General features: G+C 40.3%; 1 protein-coding gene across 2 annotated transcripts in view; it reads right to left on the bottom strand.

Annotated features, from left to right (window-relative positions):
• The window catches only part of cntln (centlein, centrosomal protein), a 337,725-nt gene that overhangs the window by 173,481 nt on the left and 149,013 nt on the right, over nt 1–15,231 (bottom strand). For both annotated transcript variants that reach the window (XM_080188296.1, XM_080188295.1), the window contains exons 12-13: nt 13,966–14,087; nt 12,627–12,752 (exon numbers count right to left, since the gene is read on the bottom strand). In XM_080188296.1, coding sequence (XP_080044422.1) covers nt 12,627–12,752; nt 13,966–14,087 — 248 coding nt within the window. The remainder of the gene's footprint in view (nt 1–12,626; nt 12,753–13,965; nt 14,088–15,231) is intronic.

The raw sequence follows: 15,231 nt of genomic DNA on the forward strand, positions 1-15,231 counted from the left end.
TAAAGGGAAGGGCCCCCACTCTCAATATGAAAGTTGTTTGCAATGCACACACTGTCCAATGACAAAATATCCTGGATCATCAATCACTTCATTCAGTAATTCTGGAAATTCTTTTGCACAATATTTGAAAGGGATGACCATTTGCTTCATTGGGATATGAACAATAATTATTTGTGTATTAATGATTTATTTTTCTGTCACTGGAGTTGTAGCTCATGGATTGAATTTTCTCTCATATTAGAGAAGACTGTAATGATTGATACAAGCAGATTTTTAAAAAAATTGCCAACTTTTTAGCAACCTTGACAATCTCAGCTGATATCTGATAAAATTCGTTTCTGTTAACCAATTGTATTAGTAAATCCTCACCACAAGATATGCTTTGGACACCATTCCAAATATCTATATATATATAAAATATATATATATTGCCTTCTGAAATTCATGATCTAGATCTGTTGTGACTCTGCACAGAACCAACTTTCAAGCAGTTTTGAGCCAAGAAGGAAGATTTCTTTGAAGGTTTTAGGACATGTTCATAACTCTGACCAGGATGTATTCCATAAAGCATGACGTGTATGTTACTGCCTAATGCATTTGCTGGCGTGCAAAAACCCAAATCACCCTGTTACCTTTTTCCTTTTTCTGCTTCAAGGTAAATTATAATGATCAATAAAGTTAATGCAAAAATTAATATCATGTTTTTTAAAACTTAAGGATTATTCCAATGTTAGTAAATTCTCTGATGTTCTAGGCAGAAAACTCTATTTAGAGCAGACATCATAGATTAAGTGAACCTTTTGCTGGTCTGAATACGTTAAACTTGGTTAAGTGTTTTTCAGTTGTCACTAGGGAATTTTCACAGTAACTTCATTGCAGTGTTAACGTAAGGCTACTTGTGACACTAATAAATAGACAAAATTAATCCAATGATGCTGTTGTTCCAGTCTTAGTCAGTTCAAGATCAAACACAGATGGAGAACACTGTAAATTTAAACTGGACTTCAGAGCCTCGTAAAGTGTATTATAATCAGAGTATTAGTTCCTGGAATTAATGACATTTCATACTTATCAGAGGACATTGATGATCTGTAATTTCTGGTAACGTGTTCAGAGTGTTATAGTGAAATATAGTTCTGATCTTTACTAAAAAGCTGCACGACAAACCATCCACTGTAGATTCCCTATAAAATAATTTCTACAAGTATAATACACTAGCATGTGAAACTGTCATCACGCAGTAAGTTCTAAATTTAACAATGTCAGTTTGAAAAGAGTTCACTGTCTCACTAGCTCAGGCTCTTTAGAAAATCTTTACCTCGGACAAGGAAAGCAGACTCGATCTCAAGAGATGCAAACTTACCCTGGCCTCCTCTGACCTGCCATAATACTATTATAACCATGGAGCAGAAAATAGATGAGCTGATAAGATCACCAGACAGCATTTATTTCACACATACTTCAACACAAGTGTTTGAGAGACTGGTGGGAATTCACAGTGGTGACCATGTGACTCAAAACCTCAATAAGCAAAGTGCTGCATTTGCAAGGTGATCTCGTTGCTTCAAGTAACATGCCTCATTCTTAATTTTCCTCTGTACTTGCAGAGTACTCTGCCACAAAGTCACACAAAGCAGTGTCCTCAAACCGTTTCAGCTTTTCCTGAATGCTTTGAACATTTATCAGTTCTTTTACATTAATATGTTTCCTGTGTGGTGCAAACGTCTAGACAGCAGTAAAGTGGGAGGTTTTGGTGAGGGATTATTTATGTAGTGAGAGGCATCCTGCAAGAAGTCTGGTCAGCCATGAAGTAAAAGAGATGAACTTCTGTTTGCAACATATTGAAAAAAAGCATTTCTATAATACTGAATTTCACTAAATAAAAACCCACAAGGCAATGTAGGAATTATCCACCTCCATGGTGTTTTGCTTTACAGTGCAGACTGTAATAGAATCCAGTGGTGTTGAAATTCTTGAGCCTTTCTAAGGAATTTCTTGGTAACTTTGCCAGGAGTGGGGGTGGTGGGGACCCTCCACAGATCTACTCTCCAAGAAACAATGCCACTGGCTGTGCAGCACTCTATCTTTTTGCAATTATTCTAACTAAGTAAAGAATTATGGAAATTTCCAGATTATCTATCCTTACAATTCATAATTACTCTCTCATCTAGACCCTCTCCAAGACAATCACATCCTTCCTTAGGTACAGGGCCCAAAATTGCTCACAATACTCCAAACGTACTCTGACCAGAGCCTGATAAAGCCTCAGCAATACAATCCTGCCTGAATGAAAAGGTGCAACCCCTGACCAATTGAAATGAGGTCTGATTGACGGGGCTACACGTTTCAACTTTCGGAAATGCTTCCTCCACTGCTGGAGTCCTGTTCGCACATATTTCACTTCCTGTCTCCTCTCATGCCCTATGTGAGCTTATTACGTCCATGAGGCTCAGCTACATTTCCCTCCATTTTATACTCACTAAACTTCTGATCACCCAAATCCCCTTGTGGTCCCATGCTAACAGACAATGTAAAGGGTTCTCTGCCCCCAGGTACTGTCCTTCTCTCTCCTTTAAATCTGACGTCATAACCCCTCTTCTCAAAAAAAAAAGCACTGTTCACTCCATTGCCCTTACAAACTACCACACCATTGCCAGCCTCACTCTCTTCTCCAAAGTCTTTGAATGTGCTTTTGCCTCCCAAACTTATGCCTCCCATCTTTTCTGATTTCAATACTTGAATCCCTCCAATCAGGTTTTTGTGCCTGTCAAAAGTAACTAATCAGCTCTTATCAAAGTCACAGATGACATCCTATGTGACTGCAGCAGAGGTAAATTTTCTCCCTTTGTCCTTCTCAACCGGTCTACATCCTTTGACACAACTAACTGCACCAGCCTCCTCACTGCTCCAAATAACATGCTTCATTCTTAATTTTCCTCTACATTTCCAAAGGAGCCCATAACATAATCATCACACACAAATTAATTCTGCCAAAGTGATATAAAAAACAGACACCAAAACTTAGTAACCAGAATAGTCCATTCAATCCCTCTACCCTGCTCTAACATTCAAGTAGGTCATAGCTGACCTGGAGTTTTACACCACTGAATCCACATCCCTTGATATCCCGACCAAATACAAGTTCGTCAGTCTCAATGCTGAAAATTTTAATCATCCACAATTATTCCCAAATTTCTATATCCTGTGAGTGAGAATGTACTCCCTGATTTTATTCCAAAACCACCCAACTCAAAATTGAAGATTATGCCCTTGTGTTGACTGCAGGAAACAGATCCTCTGCACCTACTCTTTGGAATCCTCATGTTAATTCATTTTTCATGCCTCAACCTTCTAAAATCAATGAAATCTAGGCCAGGTTTGGGCAACTGTTTTCACAGCTTAATCCTATTAGCCCTGGAATCATTCTGTTTACTTTCTGTTGTACACCTTCCAAAGTTAATATCCCAGTCTGAGTTATCGTGCCCAAAAAGGAATGCTGTATCCAGATGGGATTTGATGAAAACTTAACCCCACAAAAGCTCAATACTGAGGATGTTGGAAATCTGACACAAAAACACAAAGTACTGGAAATACTAAGCAGATCAGGAAGCATCTGTGGGGGAGCAGTTACAATAAGAGATGCTCACGAGGTCAGAATTAAAAGGGTGCAGATATCTAAGAGTGCTGTGGGCTGGACAGAGACAGAAAAAGAGAAAGAGGGGGGAGGCTTTAGAATGTTTTGAAAACAATGAAAATGTTATAATTGAGCTGTTGCTTAACCAGGAACCAATACATACCTGAAGAGAAAGGAAAAAATAGTTTATAATGAAAGGACGGTATGAGGAGAAAGGGCAGAGTAGAACTGCTTTGAGATAGAATGAGATGATGAAAAGGGAGGTCATGGAGTGTGTATGTGGCACTGAATACTGCCACATAATCACACATTCAGTGTGGATCTCAGGATGCGGTGAAAACAGTGCTTCAAGGAATATTGAAAAGTCTCAAAGATATCCATAATCATGGCTGGATCCAAATCACAAAGGGTGGATTGATATCTGATCAAACACAAGATGGGAAATGGAAAGCATTAAAAGAGAATGAAGTAGAAGAAACACACAATGAAATTCAGCTGCAGGGGAGAGCAGAACTTGTTCAAGGTGGAAGAGAAGATGACAATGAATTAAACATTGCTACAAAAACAGTCAAAACCTGAAATATGAACAGAAATGCTGGAAATACTCATCAGCATTTCTGGAGAGGAAATAAGAGTTAATGGCTGGAATTTTACCAGCACGGCCACCCTGGAATTGGGGTGGGCGTGGCTCGCAGAACGGAATTCTCCGTTGGCCTCGGTGGGATTTTACGAGCCACACCCGAGCGAATTTGTAAAATACCAGCCAACGTTTCATATCCAGTTCTGAAAGATCACAAATCTGAAATGTTAATGGCGTCTCCTCCCTCCACAGATGCTGCCAAACCTGCTGAATTTTTCAGGCATTTTCTATTCTTATTTCGGATTTCCAGCCCCTGCGGCATTTGAATTTTGCTCCTTTCCAAATTATTTCTGTGGAGATGAGGCCTCTCCTTACAACGGTGTAACTTCTGACTTATTGAGAACAATGCCACCGGCTGTGCAGCACTTTATCTTTTTGCAATTATTCTAAGTAAGTAAAGAATTATGGAAATTTCCAGATTATCTATCTTTATAATTCATAATTGCTCAACATACCCAAGGTATCTCCATAAATTACACATTTCTTTCAGATAGCCTCTTGTACCCTCGATGCTTTTTTGTTCTCCAAGGGCAAAGGACACTCATTAGTTCCAACAGCCGCAAGTAAGCTGGATAAAAAGAAATTAACTAAGCTGTCCCTTTAACTAGATTAAATTTCATTAAACTCAAAGTCTAACACTATTAGTTGCAGCAAAACTGAAAAAAGACTGGTTGACAATTTTAAAAGGAGCTCTAAATTACTTGTCGATATCTTCTTAGAAACATAGAAAAACTTCAGCACAATACAGGCCCTTTGGCCCGCAAAGTTGTGCCAAACATGTCCCTACCTTAGAGGTTACTAGGCTTACCTATAATCCTCTATCTTACTAAGTACTTATCCAAAAAGTCTCTTAAAAGACCCAATCAAATCCGCCTCCTCCACCGTTGCCAGCAGCCCATTCCTCGCACCCACCACTGAGTGAAAAACATACCCTTGACATCTCCTCTGTACCTACTGCCCAGCCCTGGGAAAAAGCCTCTGACTATCCACTCGATCTATATCTCTCAACATCTATCAGGTCACCCCTCATCCTTCGTCTCTCCAAGGAGAAAAGACTGAGCTCACTCAACCTATCCTCATTAGGCATGCTCCCCAGTCCAGGCAGCATCCTTGTAAATCTCCTCTGCACCCTTTCCATGGCTTCCACAACCTTCCTGTAATGAGGCGACCAGAACTGAGCACCATACTCCAAGTGGGGTCTGACCAGGGTCCTATATAGCTGCAACATTATTTCTCGACTCCTAAACAAAATTCCTCGATTTATGAAGGCCAGTACACCATACGCAGCTTCAACTTGTGCAGCTGCTTTGAGCGTCCTATGAACTCGGACCCCAAGATCCTTCTGATCTTCCATACTGCCAAGAGTCCTACCATTAATATTATATTCTGCCATCCTATTTGACCTGCCAAAATGAACCACTTCACAATTATCTGGGTTGAACTCCATCTGCCATTTCTCCACCCAGTCTTGCATCCTATCTATGTCTCGCTGCAACTTCTAACATCCCTCCACACTATCCACAACACCTCCAAACTTTGTGTCATCAGCAAACTTACCAACCCATCCCTTCACTTCCTCATCCAGGTCATATATAAAAATCACAAAGAGTAAGGGTCCCAGAACAGATCCCTGGGGCATTCCACTGGTGCCCAGCCTCCATGTAGAATACGATCCATCTATAACCACTCTTTGCCTTCTGTGGGCAAGCCGTTCTGGATCCATAAAGCAATGTTCCCTTGGATCCCATACCCCCTCCCTTTCTCAATAAGCCTTGCATGGGGCACCTTGTCAAATGCCTTGCTGAAGTCCATATATACTACATCCACCGCTCTTCCTTCAATGTGTTTAGTTACATCTTCAGAAAATTCAATCAGGCTCGTAAGGCATGACCTGCCTTTGACAAAGCCATGCTAACTATTCTTAATCATATTATACCTCTCCAAATGTTCATAAATCCTGCCCCTCAGGATCTTCTCCATCAACTTACCAACCACTGAGGTTAGACTCACTGGTCTATAATTTCCAGGGCTATCTCAACTCCCTTTCTTGAATAAAGGAACAACTTCTGCAATCCTCCAAACAACATCCGCAATCCTTCTTCTTTCCACTTGTTATTGAGGAACTGTGTTTCTCACACTGTCTTCCCACTGCTGGTTTGCTGTTCTAGAAATTGATTTTGGATTTCAATAAATAACGGAATTCCTTAGAATTGTTACATAATCCGACATGCTCTAATGTTAAAAACAGAAAATGAGCATCTGGTCAGGGGGAAATCAAAGGTCAGGGGGTGGGGAGACAGGAGGTTGAGGTTGTGGGGGGAAGGAGTTTGTAGGCGGAAGGGCATCAGATGTCAGAGGAAGTTTGCACTTCTGGGCAAGTGTCATGCAAACTCTTATGTGAAGATCCCTCTGGGATTCCCCAGTGCATCTTTGGAGGTTTGTGCACTACCTCCAATCCCTCAACTTCACCTCCACATGTTCCCAATTAAATCTCTCAATGTGTTCGCTGCCTTCCCAAATGAATGTTCTCCATTTTGATCAGCCACAGGCCACAGGCTAGCGTTTGTGCTTCTTTCAGGGATGTTTTAAGGACATTCTGAAAGCATTCCCGCTGTCCTCTTAGGAGTCTCTTTTTAAGACCAAGTTCCAAATAGCTGCTTTGGGAAGCTGGTATCAAGCGTAAAAACCATGGCCCACCCAGCCACGGAACTGAAGGGAACCCTTTCATATGGATAGGGAATTGGTTGGTGGGGGAGCCAGGATAATGGCTGTGATAATGAGCAAAATATGACTAATGCAGAGATCTATACTTGGTCTCGTCTTTCATTAAATTTAAAATTGGCTTAGATGAAGAAGAGCTGTATATCCTAGTTTGTTGACAACATCCAGTTAGAACACACTGTAAAAATCCAGATGAGAGCAGGAAATTACAAATAGACATGGGTAGATTAATGTACAAAACTTTGGCAGATGTAATTTACTACATGGATCTCTTCTGTCCAGGTGTAATGACACAGGAACCAGACTGGAAAGGAGCAATATTTTGTTCTTAAATCAAAAGTTAAGCCACAACCCTATGGTGCGAATACCCAAGTCCCGTCTGGGATGGTACCCATTCAGGGGTCTGCCTGATCAAAGGCGTGGGTGGTAAGTTCCATCTGGGTAGGTAATCATCTTATTATTATGGATACTTGTATTCTACAAATCCCACAGGGAAATCAATTAAGGATTCTCCATGCAAGACCTGAGGGTTATCACACTAGGCAAACAAGGCAACTTCAATGGCCAGAATAAAAGCGAAATATTGCAGATGTTGAAATCTAAAACAACAACAGAAAATGCTGTAAAATCCTTGTAGCATATATCTTTTCTGACTTTCTTTGCCCATCACTCTGACAAAGTGTCATCCAGACTCAAAAGGTTGGTTCTATATTCTCTCTCCACAGATGCTGTCAGACCTGCTGAGATTTTCCAGCATTTTTCTGTTTTTACTTCAACATTCAGGTCAGAAGGGTATTGAAATATTCTCCAATTGCCTGCAATAAGGTGAAATGCCCTCTCAGGTTGACATAAAATATCTTATGACACTACGTTGAATCAATTGAAACACTAAAAACAGATTATCTGGTTATTATCACTTTGCTGTTTGTGGAAGCTTAATATGTGTAAATAAGCTGCCATATTTCCTACATTACAGTAATGACTACACTTCAGAAATTCTTAATTGGCTAAAAAAACGCTTTGGGATGTCCTAAGCTTGTGAAACGTGCTTTAAAAAAACAAGTAATTCTTTTGCTGTCTGTCTGAGCAAGAAATCCTGAAGTTTAGTTGGGGAAAGAATCTTTCAGCTTGGGAGTTTAGCAAACAGCAGCACCGTGGTTTTCGTGTTACAGTAATAATCCAGGGATATGAGTTTAGAACCCACAATGACAGCCGATGAATTTAAATTCAATAAATCTGGAACGAAAAACTAGTCTCAGTAAAGGTGACTATGAAACTGACAGATTATTTTAAAATCCTATCTGGTCCTTTAGGAAGGAAATCTGCTGGCCACAAGTCTAAACCTACAGCACTGCTGCTTCACAGGGACTTGGGTTCAATTCCAGCCTTGGGTGACTGTGGATTTTGCACGCTCTGCTCAGGCCTGCGCAGGTTTTCTCTGAGTGCTCCGGTTTCCTCCCATTATCCAAAGATGTGCAAGACCATGGATTGGCCATTCTAAATTGCCGCTAAGTATCCCAAGATGTGTAGGTTAGATCGATTAGCTGTAGAATGTGTGTGAGGATACCGGGATAGTGGGGGAGAGATCCTGGCTAAGATATGCTGCCAGACAGTCAGTGCAGACTCCATGGGCAGAATGGCCTCTTCTGCACTGTAGGGATTCTAAGATTCTATAAAGGAATTGACTCTTACCTACCCTCTGAAATGGCCAAGTAAGCCACTTAGTTGTTCAAACTGCAATGTTAAAATCAAATCCTAAAGACCTTGCTAATGTATTGCAGAAGGTTGTTACAGAAGGTAAGGGGGCATGGAGTTGGGGGTAGGGTGTTAGCATGGATAGAGGATTGGTTGTCAAATAGGAGGCAGAGAGTGGGGGTTAATGGGTGCTATTCGGATTGGCGGTTGGTGACTAGTGGAGTGCCCCAGGGGTCGGTGCTGGGGCCTCAGCTATTTACCATTTATATAGATGATCTGGAGGAGGGAACCGAGTGTATGGTGTCGAAATTTGCTGATGACACCAAGATTGGGGGAACGGCAAATTGTGCAGAGGGTGTGGAGAGTCTGCAGAAGGATCTAGACAGGCTGAGCGAATGGGCCAGGAAATGGCAAATGGAATTTAATGTTGGCAAGTGCGAGGTGGTCCACTTTGGTAGGAATAATAGTAGGAAGGACTATTTCTTACGTGGCGAAAAACTGCAGCAGGCGACGGTGCAGAGGGACCTCGGGGTCCTTGTGCATGAGTCGCAAAAACCCAGCCTGCAGGTGCAGCAGGCGGTCAGGATGGCTAATGGGATGCTGGCCTTCATAGCGAGGGGGATTGAATATAAAAGTAGGGAGGTCTTGATGCAGCTGTATAGGGCATTGGTGAGGCCGCAGCTGGAGTACTGTGCGCAGTTTTGGTCGCCACACTTACGCAAGGATATTTTGGCCTTGGAGGGAGTGCAGAGGAGGTTTACTAGGCTGATACCGGAGTTGAGGGGGTTGAGCTATGAGGAGAGGCTGAATAAACTAGGCTTGTACTCGTTAGAGTTTAGAAGAATGAGGGGAGATCTCATTGAGACGTATAAGATGATGAATGGGATGGATAGGATAGAGGTGGAGAGACTCTTCCCGCTCAGAAAGGACAGTAGGACTAGGGGGCACAGCCTCAAGATAAAGAGGGTGCAGTTTAGAACAGAGTTGAGGAGGAACTTCTTCACTCAAAGGGTGGTGAATCTCTGGAATTCTCTGCCCGTTGAGGTGGTGGAGGCTGCCTCGCTAAATATTTTTAAGACGCGGCTGGATGGGTTTTTGATAAGAGAGGGGATTAAGGGTTACGGGGAGAGGGCGGGAATGTGGAACTGAGCCACGACAGATCAGCTATGATCTTATTGAATGGCGGGGCAGGCTCGAAGGGCTAGATGGCGTACTCCTGCTCCTATTTCTTATGTTCTTATGTATCCACACAAGAACTGCATCAGTTCAAGGCAGCATCTCACCACCACCTTCTCAAGGGCAATTTGAGATGGGCAAAAATGCTGTCCTCACCAGTAACATTCACATTCCAACAATGGATAATATTAAAATATTTGGAATAAGAAAAAAGAAAGAGTCTTGTAATTATCTTTCACCACCCTAAACCGTTAGAGCCGATGAAGAGCTTTACAAGTGTTGCCACTGAACACACAAGGTAACAGAAAGAAAAGCCAACATGTTTTAAAGATTCTCAAAATATTTTTTTTAAATTAACTGTTTTATTTCTAACTCAACATTCATTCATTCAACATTCAGTCATTGATGGCAGCAGTTGTAGGACGCAGTAGTGAGCTGTGATACACAGCACTGGTTACCTGAAAAACTAGAATCCCTACAGTGCTGAAGGAGGCCATTTGGCCCATGTCTGCACTGCCTCTCTGACAGAACATCAACCCAGGCTCCCGACCCTAACCCCGTAACAATACGCATTTACTCCACAAATCCCCCAACTTACACATCTTTGGACACGAAGGGGCAATTTACCATGGCCAATCCATGTAACTCGGTGGAGTAAAGTCATTGTGTGGCAAAGGAAAGGATAAGGTGAAATTTTTTTAAAAACCCTACAATTTTGGTTGAACAAGGTCAGTTGTTTCCTCATTATTAATGAACCAACCAGTTAGAATAAACTACTGCACTCCAGTACCTGTAAGAGATGCAGTAGATCCATCTGTTTTGCTACAGTAGAATTCAACAATAATCTCATATCCATGAGATATCCATTAGACTTGCCCCTAGTGTATAAAAATGCAAAAGCTTAACATAGCTTAACATACATTGTGGAAGCTGACACCATACCCATAATGTGATTCTGTTACTGCCTTCTAAAGTATATTTTATTTGTTGACTGACATTGTCACTTACGTGTTCTCTGTGGAATTTTCATACAGAAGTAATACATAATTCTGAATAAAAAGATTATCTTAATGCTTTCAGCAGTAATGTGAGGAGTGTAAAGTAACTGACATTATGCTTTTGTGAATATTTGATATATAGTATATTAAAGTCAGACTGCTACCATAGGAAATGATCATCATTTTTAAAAATTTTATAATACAAGCACATCATCTTCAATGCTTGTTTTGGGAGTTCAAAAGAAAATGTTCCACTACCTTAGTTACAACTGCCACTGTACTTTTTTTTAATATTTAATTCTGGTGTGTTTAGGAGCAGCAAATTACATTTTTTATTTACATGCTTTACTAAAATATTATATTAACTTGTCAGAATTAATTATTCCTGCTGTTCAGTGTGTAACAAAGCTTCACCGTTTAAAGTTATATAGTCTTGCAGACAAAAATGGGGCCATAAGCAGTTATCACCCCAGTTATCTGAGAGCAGCCTGAAAAACTGGTGCATTTGGACAACAGACATGCTTTGGAATCGCAGCGAATCTCTCTGGTCATTCACCAATGGAGATTTACTATCTGCTACCAAGTTTGATAACGTGGAACAGATGGTTTCCAAGTTAGAAATGTCAGAACGTAAATAAATGCAGCCAGAAACCAATGTTTATTTAACCTACTGAAGACTGAAAATGCCTTTTCTACCACATACATATAATACAGAAAAACAGAATTCCTTTAGAAATATGACAGAGGTTATTTTTCTCACTCATCACTTATTTTTTGTTGTTTGTAATATTTTAGATTTTTTATTTAATGGAAACAGATTAACACAATGCAAGAGAAAAAAGTTACTTTAGCTGAAGTTACAAAACGCTCAATCATTAAACTTGTCCGCACATCACACACATGTGCACACACATGCCCAGGTGCATACACTCTCATGTGCGCACACACTCGCACACGTGTGTACACACACGCATACACAAACACACACACATACATACACATACACGTTGGACAGTAAGCTAGGTTTGGTAGAATTTCTTTTAAGAGCCCACAAACTGCAATATCAAAGCAATATTCTGTGTATTTATTTCAGAAAACACAAGTTTTCTTTAATGCTTTATTTAATACTCACTACTACTTGAAAGCTCTGTGAAGGGATCAATGCTAACCCCTGAGGACAGCCTACGCACAGCAAGAAAGAAAGTGACTCCCCTGTGCTCTCTCCAGGTCAGTTCCAAGGACCGTGTTAGCAGATACGCACCAGACCCTTAGCAGCTAGCTCTACTGCTACCAGTAATTAGCTTGGACAGCTCTGGCTCCAAGAGAGGCAGCAAGGCTACATCATAATGAGCTCAGCTGGGATTAGCAGGACAGGGCAGGGAACAGAGAGAGATGAGGCCTTCTATATCACGTATGTAGTGAGGAGATCAAACGAACACGGCTGGCTAGGTTATCCCCTCACCACCTTATTCAACAAATGAAGCACGGCAGTGTGCAAAATACAGGCTAATGAAGAGCGACACCTCCAACAGATGAGAGCCACATTAATTAACACAATCCCCCTATCACATTATACAGATACTGTTACCACTACTAAACTTGTCACTACAGCTGATAGGAAGAGACTGGCTTATTTGATAAAAGAAGTTTGGCTGTTTTATCCTTGCAAGGAATTCCTCTGTGTGGCATTTAAGCACTAGAAGATCAGACGGAAGTGATACGGCTCTGCAATGTGTAAATTTGCAAAAAAAAAGAAACTCACTTTTCAGTCAATAGCTTTTTGTGTTCTCGTTTGAAGTACGCTAGTTCGTTCCATACACCATCGCTGTCTTCCTGCCGCAGCTGCCAGGGCTCAGCACGTTGGATTTTGTTTTTGCTGCTTGTATTTCTGGAGCATGATGTAAACCAGGAATATGAGGTTATTCACAGGTTTCTTTCCCCCTCCCAACGTGAAGCTTTATGATTGAATAAAATTATTTCTAACCTTTGCAGAAACTGTCAAATCCACCAGAATTTAGTAGCAATGACTGGTTAAATCATTCTAACAGCAATACTTCCCTTCAAAATTTATAGAAACGCTTCTAAAGCCAAATTGCCATATTAACATCTTGCAAGTTTACCAAAATCAAATGACAGGATCCTGTTCAAATGTTTGGAAGTGAAATTTCAAATACAACTTTGTCACTGAAAATGTGCAATGAAAACAAAATCCTTGTATTGCTTACCAAAACAAGAAAAATAATTCTACTTTACATGTTTTATACAATAGTTTATGCAATTGTGGATGTGTTCTGTTTTGCATCCTAGCATGGCTGGTTGAAGTATACCACAAGCTAAATGGAGGATAACGCTTTCCCCCGTAAAGCAGCTCAGACCCAATCTCAGAGGTGTGCACTATCTTCCCATATCAGCAATTCTATTGTCCAATTATTGCAGAATTATGTGGGTGTTTGCACTGTAGACTTGCTTCCACTGGGAACTTAGAACCCTTAGCAGCAATCAAACAAAAGGGAGACTTTTGTGCCATCTGTCTGTGCTGGATTTTAACTCAGGTCCCTGAAGAGTTCAAGCCAGTATATTACCCATTTTCGAACAAATGAATGGCTAAGGCTCATTCAGTACCTAGTAGAGTTTAGAAAAAAACTATTGGCTCCTTAAGAGTTTTATTAGAAAGATTTGAAGCACATTTATCATTTTTATTTCTTTGCATTCAAAGAAGTATGACCGCAGTTATCTTGCAGAGACAGTTCCCTTTATTTTTGACACATAAGTTTCTGATCAAGTCCCATTGATAAACTTTGAGAATAATATAGCAAATGCTAATAAACAAATGAAGAATAAGTGGAAACCCACACGTCCACCAGCATCTGAAATAAGTGTTTTGTTGCACACCAGAAATATGGCTCCCGTTTATTCATCTGCAGTTCCAGCAGTTTCACCTTCTATTTTAGATTTTCAACATTTGCATTTTATATGCAATAATCTAAACTGGGCCAAAGGTTTCACTTTCAGGGCAAGATGAAAGCTAAATGAATAAATCCAAAATCAGAATGTAAACACCAAGTCATTTTCAATTAAACAGAAGTTTTCTGTATTCTTACTTGATTTGTTCCCCTTCTAACTCCTTTAGTTGGCCCTTAAGCATTCTGTAGTTGCTTTGTAAAGCTCGCAGGCGTTCCAGTCGCTGGTCGTGAGCTCTCCTCAGTTCCTGATTCTCTTTGTCCTAAACAGAAAACAAAAGGCAACAACACAAGTTAAACCAGTCAAATAGTGTTCTCATTGACCTAATACATGATAAACTGGGTGAAGTCTGTTATTTTCATTATGGTACGTAAACAATAATTTTTAATTCTAAATTAATCATACCTATGTGAACAACTAAAAGTTGACTTGTTATCATTCACTTTCCTGAGTGAATGAAACACAATTAAAGAAGGCCTAATAATCAATAACACAATATGATTTCAAAATAGATTCTTCTGTAGGAGGTCTCAATGAGAGACTAAACAAAAGAATTTAATAAAATAAAACAAATTATAAAATTCACAAATGCGTAAGTTAATAGTACTGATTCTTATTGCCTTGTCTGACTAATCAAGAACTGAAAGACCAAGACAATAATCCTGGGTTATTGTCTTTCAATGTCCCAGCTTTCATTTAGTTGACAAGATAGAAGTGTAACGCCATCACAATGGAATCACTATGCTCTTGAATATGTCAGTGTTTTATACACAGAAGATGGACAGGTGGCAGTTATTTACAACAATGTACGCAATTCATAAGTTTACAAAAAAACAAAAACCTGTCTTCCTTTCAATCTGTCAATCTGATTGCTGTCAATCCTTTTTACAAATAATTATCGCAATGGACATTTGGACATTGTAGAAGTAGTGTGTGATAAAGACTGATAGATAACAAAGCTTGCAATTATATGTATATGAGACCTGGGATTAAAAAAGAGCTGAAATAATACATGATGGTAACTAGCAATTTGAGCAACAGTAGAAGCAGTAGCAATAATGTCAAGCAGTAACTTATTGAAGTATTAGTGGTCCAGAACAATCTTCACTTTAGATTTTTGTCACGTACAGTTTGCTAATTTGCATGGTCAAGCAAGGGTTTAATCATCTCAGGAGTGGTAACCATTGTCGTTGGATTGCTGCTGCATTCAGCATGCCTGACCTGACACCGTTCCACATTAATACTAGGTCTTCCCAACTGGGCTTACCCAGAAATTTGAAACACAGTATCCCTCAGAGAACCATAACTGGACAAATGAAATGGGGTAGGTGGGTCAGATCTGTAGGGTGGCCAGTTCCTCAGGAAAGGAAGTCAGGTTGGGGAAGTTGGGGGATCAGGAGGGTAGC

The sequence above is a fragment of the Carcharhinus amblyrhynchos genome, chromosome 5 (genome assembly GCF_965287045.1).
Source record: "Carcharhinus amblyrhynchos chromosome 5, sCarAmb.v2.hapA, whole genome shotgun sequence".
In the NCBI taxonomy this organism is placed as follows: Eukaryota; Metazoa; Chordata; class Chondrichthyes; order Carcharhiniformes; family Carcharhinidae; genus Carcharhinus; species Carcharhinus amblyrhynchos.